At 57.8% G+C, this 6,053-nt stretch overlaps 1 protein-coding gene across 1 annotated transcript in view; it reads right to left on the bottom strand.

Annotated features, from left to right (window-relative positions):
- The window catches only part of LOC104074618 (disintegrin and metalloproteinase domain-containing protein 8-like), a gene marked incomplete at its 3' end in the record, with an annotated part of 12,381 nt that overhangs the window by 2,917 nt on the left and 3,411 nt on the right, over positions 1–6,053 (bottom strand). Inside the window, 11 exon segments of the mRNA XM_009574790.1 lie at positions 1–93; positions 322–470; positions 1,150–1,231; positions 1,319–1,488; positions 2,135–2,203; positions 2,306–2,371; positions 2,851–2,985; positions 2,987–3,041; positions 4,818–4,894; positions 5,001–5,079; positions 5,339–5,415. The exon segment at positions 1–93 is cut by the window's left edge and continues 103 nt beyond it. Coding sequence (XP_009573085.1) covers positions 1–93; positions 322–470; positions 1,150–1,231; positions 1,319–1,488; positions 2,135–2,203; positions 2,306–2,371; positions 2,851–2,985; positions 2,987–3,041; positions 4,818–4,894; positions 5,001–5,079; positions 5,339–5,415 — 1,052 coding nt within the window.

Raw genomic sequence — 6,053 nt, 5'->3', positions numbered from 1 at the left:
GGGACGGTCAGCAGGCAGCTGGTCCTGGGGTCCCCGAGGAACTGCCACATGTCCTGCTCACTGCAGCGGCTGAAGAGCTTGGGGTAAACCAAGCTGAAGGGGCACAAAAACAGGCAGTCATGAGCGGAGATGAGAGCGCCAGGGCCCTCGCAGCCACCAGCCCAGGGAGAACCTGGAGGGCCACCCACAGACCTTTGAAGTGCAGCTGCAAGTGTCCACCCAGACCTGACCACCTCACAGGCTTCACCCCATCAGGACAGTGCCGGAGGACACCTTGAGATACTTGCTGCCCAGGGATATTCCCCTTTCTCCTTCACTCACCCAACACTCGCTGCCATGACACATCCTCCATCAGCTTTGGGGACAGGACAGCGGCAGCCAGCAACATCTTCATCGTGAGACATCCCCAGGTTGTGCCCCATCTCGTGAGCCATGGTGGATGCAGCACCGATAGGATTCATGCTGTGGTCCTGTGGGACAAGAAGTGCAGCGTGGTTCAAGTGCTCTCCACAGCATCTCCACTGGGGCTCTTCAACCGCTCAGTGCCAGGTCTCGCTGCTGTCTGCAATTCGTTCCCTAATGCTGCCGTGCTGAGGTAAAGGAAGACAAAAGCTGGACTTGGTCCCAGAAGAAGACCTCCAGACTGGGCTCTCAGGGGTGTAAGTGAGCTTAGGTATAGCAGCTATGCTGAAACGATGTTTTGTGGTGGTTCTGGACAGCCGCAGGTCCCACGGCCGACCATTCCCGCTCCAGCAAAGGATGTCGTCCCTGGGGAGGGATGAGGAGCACAGCCAGGATGGCCAAGGAGCAATTGCAAACCAAATCCCAGCCACCTCACAGGTGGTTGGAGAAGCCCTGTGTCCACGGAGCTACTCTGGGAGGCTCTTCAGGGCTCAGGTATATCAGAGCCCTCCGCAGGAACCCAGCTGGGTTTCCACAGCTACCTTTCCCCTGCGGCCCCGACACTTCTCTGGGGGTCAGTCGCTCAAGGGTCGGAGATGCCAGGAACCAGATCCAGCCCTAAGGCTGCAGAGGGGGAAAGCTGGAGACCAGTGGAGGTGAGACCCGCTCTGGAAAATACAATGCAGGGAGTGCAGACCGTGGGACCGCTGCCGCCCTCCTGACGCATGCCCAGGCAGCGGGACCCACCTGGTTGACACCGCCCGAGTCCCTGGTGCACATCACAAGCTTCTTGGCGAGCCCTACGGTCGTGCCGTGGAAGTCTATGCCCCTGTGGAATTGAGATGCCACCGTGGCCATGTGGCCCGGGCAGCAGTAGGGCTGCAAGGATGGTGAGGTGGTGGCCCCCCGTCCTTACGTGATCAGCTGGGCATTGTCATGCGGCTTCCTCCGCAGCAGCTCTGCCTCCCGCCAATGGAGGAAGTTGTCCAGCGTCATCTCCGGGTTGGGACTGACCACGATTTTGTCCTTGTGGCTCCACACCTCCAAGCCGATCAAGGCCACCCGCAGGCGAAGAGGTTGATAAAGCTGGGGTGGGAGACAGCCCGGAAGGAGTGCTTGGATTTGAGCTGCACAAGCAGAGGGAAGGTCCCACTTCCCCTGGGGAACTGCAACCAAGCCCAGGACCCCACCTCACTGTGCAATATCAGCTCTGACACCCCCTCAATAAATAACACAAGCTGGGGTGACCACACAGACAGGGTTTATCCCGGGACCTCTGGGCTCCCTCTTGGTCAGTGAAGGCTGGGATGCTGCTCCCATGCTGCCGACCAAAGAATGAGGCTGAAGCAAGGCAAGCAGAACTCCCCTCCTTGGTGCACTGCATCCATCATCCTCCCCTCATTAGCACCCGCTCCAGCTTGAGAGTGGACGTGGGATGTGCTCCCGGGGGTTACAAGAAGAAATTTCTCCCTGCTTCGCTTATGAGAGAGCCGGGAGGCAGATGTTCCGTGCTCCTGAGGACCCAGGGCTGAGCTGCTTGTCATGTCCACTTTGCACATGTCGTTGGCCAAGGGAGTTAGTCACCCTCCGGCAGCCCACCTACAGGCTTGAGATCAACCCCAGCTCCATCACCCTACCCATGCCAATCTCTCCTCCACCATGTACATGCCTGTGCCGGCATTGCAGGGCACGTGTGGGAGTGGAGAGGGCAGATCCAGACCCCTGGGCTCACCTTGTCTACATGGTTCACGATTTCCTTCATGCGGTTCTGCACTGTGCGCAAGTCCTTGTGTTTCCTGAACTACGGGAAGGACATAGAGAGATTTCCAGGCTGGCTTCAACCTCTTCACTGCAGTGGATGACAGTGAAAACGCAGGCACCGGCTCGCCCCCGCCACGCTTACCTCCTCGTTGTCCACAACCAGGACCAGCTCCACATATCGGGGACCTTTGTGTAACGGAGCAGATTTCTGGAAGGGAAGAGGAAAGTGAGTGCAAAGAGGGGTTCAGCTCTGCAGCTTGCCGAGCCCTGCGGTTGACCCTCCTGTGGGATATGTTGGATCCCGGGGCATCTTCCAATGTTATTCAAGGCTAGTAGGTCTTCTAGCTCTGCTTTCTGATGTTACCTTGCTGGGTGTTTCAGACATCTTCCAACACACAAGGCAAAACCCAAGCCTGCTACCGGGATAAGGCAAGAGAGAGGCTCTGCGGGCATCACGGAGCTCATGGGGTAGGAGGATGCTCCTGCTAATAGTACAGGATCTGAGGACTTGTTCCCACCAGGAGCTAGGCCACTGGGAGCAACCCGTGTTTGGGTACCCAGCCAACAACGCGTGGGAGAGGAGCATCTCCAAGAGATGTAGTATGGCCCTACTCCTCTCCTGGACTTCACAGGACCTAGGCTCTTGCAAACTCAGCTACAGGAAGGAGAAGCAAAGCAATCCTTAACCCAGCGGTAGAGCTTCATGGCTGCAGGAATTTTCGGTTCATGGTCATATTCCAGGGTGGCACCAAACTCTCGGCATGTGCCGCGCTTCCCCCGAAGGTGAGCAGCTCTGTACACTGCGTGCCGGCCGGCCGGCCGCATCCTCCTCCAGCGGCTCCAGCAGGAAGGTGGTCTCATTCACTCGGAAAAACCCACTGCCAAGAGAGAGGGTGAGCGTCAGGTTGGGGAGATATCCACCAGGACATGGACAGACCCTACACGCGCTCCCGCAAGTGCTTGTGATACAAAATACAGCTGCCAAATCCCAGCTAGGAAACCACCCTACCCCTTCATGGTTCCCATAGGCAGCTTGGATGAGCTACAGGCCACTAGCAGGACATGACAGTCAGGTCCTTCTGGCCACGTGCATGAAGCCACTCTCAGTGCAAAGCCCCAAGCAGCCCTTGGGCTGTGCACGAAGCCCCACATCGCTGTGCAGAAGCACGGGGTGTAGGACCTCACAGAAACACGAGGGACTGGATGCATCTTCCCTGCAATCTCACCTGGCCCAAAAGCACATCAAGGAGGTGCTGCAGGACCGAGCTGACCTGGGACATGCCAGGAGATGGGGAGCAATAGGAAACATGTCCACAGTATTTGCTTTCGGAGGCTGCAGAAGCACCAGTTGAACAAAAGGACTGTTAGGGAGGCTGGAAACTGGCTGCTGGGCTGGGAGGGAGCAAACTGTAGCATGGCATCCATGGCTGGTAGCAAGGGGAGGGAGTAGCCTGTACTTTGGGCAGCAGAAATGTCCCAGGGTTCAGCAAGGAGAACTGCCCAGAGCTGCCAGGCCATTTTTAACACAGCATTTCTGCTGAGCAGCTCTAGACTTCTGGCTTTCTGTAAGGTGTCCCGTGTGCCCTGCCTGTATCGTCCTTGTCTCCTGTCCTGCCCTTGCACATCTTTTCCTCCTACTGTACAAAGATATCGTGCCCCATGTATGCACAAGCTGTGTGAGACAAGGTCTCCGCAGACGCAACCCCTGCTCTCAAAGTGAGGAGATGGCTGCCACGCAGCTCCAGTGGGTGTTTCTCCTGCAAATGGGTGTTTGCAGGTCCCTCGGTGCTCCAGGGACCACCTGTCCTCCTCACACATCCCCCTGCAAGGGACCCCTTCCTCTCTATCTTACTCTCTTGCAATGTCTGGCTCCCAGCTGATCTTAAAAGAAAGAGAACAGCAGAGTACAAATCTTCCATGGCACACTGAGCGACCTTGCACGGACCTGGTGGCTTGGGTTACTCTGCAAGGATGCTTTCTGCCGTTAAATGCAGGTAGACCCAAGGCGGCTTTTGAGGAATGAGCACCAGCACGGCCAGCAGCCGGCGAGTAGAGGGAGACACGGCTGGCCTCATGCACTGTATGCTTTCCTTTTCTTTTCGGAAAGGCACTCGGCCATCAGCTTTAGGAGCTCAGCATGGCCCGGAGGAGATGCCAGCCACCTGCAAGCCAGCGCATCGCCACGAGCACACCTTTTGCCACCAGCTGCAGCACTCGTAGCAAGCTTGGCCCGGTCTGCTCTGGGAAGAGAGGATGGATCTGGGACAAGCTGTGCCTTGCAGCGCAGGGAGGGCACTCCTGCCCAGACCTCCTGTTGGTGCTCAGGTTTCCAGTCTCATCCCGTGCCATGAGTCATCCCCCCCAAAAAAACGGCAAGCTTAGCTGCAAAATGCCGCGCGCCTTTCCTGCTGGGCGCCGAGCCAGGGTGGTCAGCACTCCCACCGCCAGCAGGAAAAGGGATGTCGTCTTCTCTTCCTCGGGGGAAAGCTGAGCTCTCCCTCCATCGGCACGGCTCCGGCTGGCCAGGGCTTGGTCACGCTGGCTCACCATTATGCAGCACCGCGTCCGCCAGGAGCAGCACCGTGGCGTGCTCCGAGGCCAGGCTCGATGCTGTCCCCCGCCAGCCGCAGTGCCGGGGGAGTCGGAGGTCCTACCTGAGCCCGCTGCAGGTGCTGATGCTCGCTGCTGAGTCAGCGTATCCTCGCACGTGGCCCTGATAAAAGCAGTGATCCTGCCGCCGAGAGAGAGGGGAGGTGTAAAGGGGGTCCGCACCAGCTGTCAGCATGGCGGGACTCGCAGGAAGGGGAAAACTGCTCTCCCCGCAGCCAGCCCCGTACCTGAATGTCCGGCTTCTCCGTGATCTCCGTGCCGTTGGCCGAGTAGTGCGTCTCGGTGTAGTGCTGCCCCAGCAGCTCCCTGCGGGATGGGGAAGGGGTGTCAGCAGTGACCTCGGTTTTGGGGAGAGGATGGAAAGCTTTGGGGATGAGGCTGGTCAGGCTGGGTATGGTGGGCCCATGACCTGCCCGGGTGGGTTTGGCAAGGAGGGAAAAATAAGATATTTTGCTAGCGAGGGCTGAGGGCTTAGATTGCAGGTGTGATGACACCGGACCTTGGAGAAGTGAAGTTCACAGCAAAGGTGGGAATCGAGCCTCCCACTGTGCCCACCCACACTCACTTGTTTTTCTCCAGCCGCAGGAGGTAGTCCCTGCCTTCGGCACGGATGCTGTAGAGGATGCGGTCCGGGTAGATCCTCTGTGTGAAAGACAGACAACAGCACAGACCCACCGTCACCAGGAGCAAGAGCTACAAAGAGGCGGCCTGCCCAGAAAGGGGATGGGGTCTGCACGCGCCCCGCTGGAAGGCGGCTGAGGGACGGGGAGCCTGGCTGCTCACCCTGGAGGCATCCAGCAAAGACACGGGAAATCAGAAGAGAAGAAAAAGCATGTGGGCAATAACGCAAATCCCCAGCACATCCTGAGACAAAGAACAGGTCACCAGCAATGAAACAGAGTCAGCAAAGTCTGGTTTCCCGTGTCTGACACATGGCTGCAGATGGCTGTGCCAGAAACTGAGGTTTCCTACTCATCAATCACAAAGCTCCTTTTTTGGGGGCTGAGTTCAGCACTTACTCACGGGCTGAACCACAAAGATCCCCGGTGCCCAACAGTTCTCATCAGCAGAGACTTCCTTATCTCTGACTGATCTAACACACAACATCACCGTTGGATTATTATCTCTTGGTTCTTTTCTGCTACTGAGTCGATTTTAGCATCACCATGTGCCAGATCCCCTGAGCATCACCCTAGTGCTGGTGGAGGGGACCTCAAGGCATCTGAAGTCCAACCTCCAGCCACTATGGCTGCGTCAGGGGGGGTGTGGCTCCGGCCCCG

This window comes from Fulmarus glacialis, unplaced genomic scaffold (genome assembly GCF_000690835.1).
Source record: "Fulmarus glacialis isolate BGI_N327 unplaced genomic scaffold, ASM69083v1 scaffold21103, whole genome shotgun sequence".
NCBI lineage: Eukaryota > Metazoa > Chordata > Aves > Procellariiformes > Procellariidae > Fulmarus > Fulmarus glacialis.
Note: the sequence above shows the minus strand (reverse complement) of the source record. Positions and strands in the feature narration are given on the sequence as shown.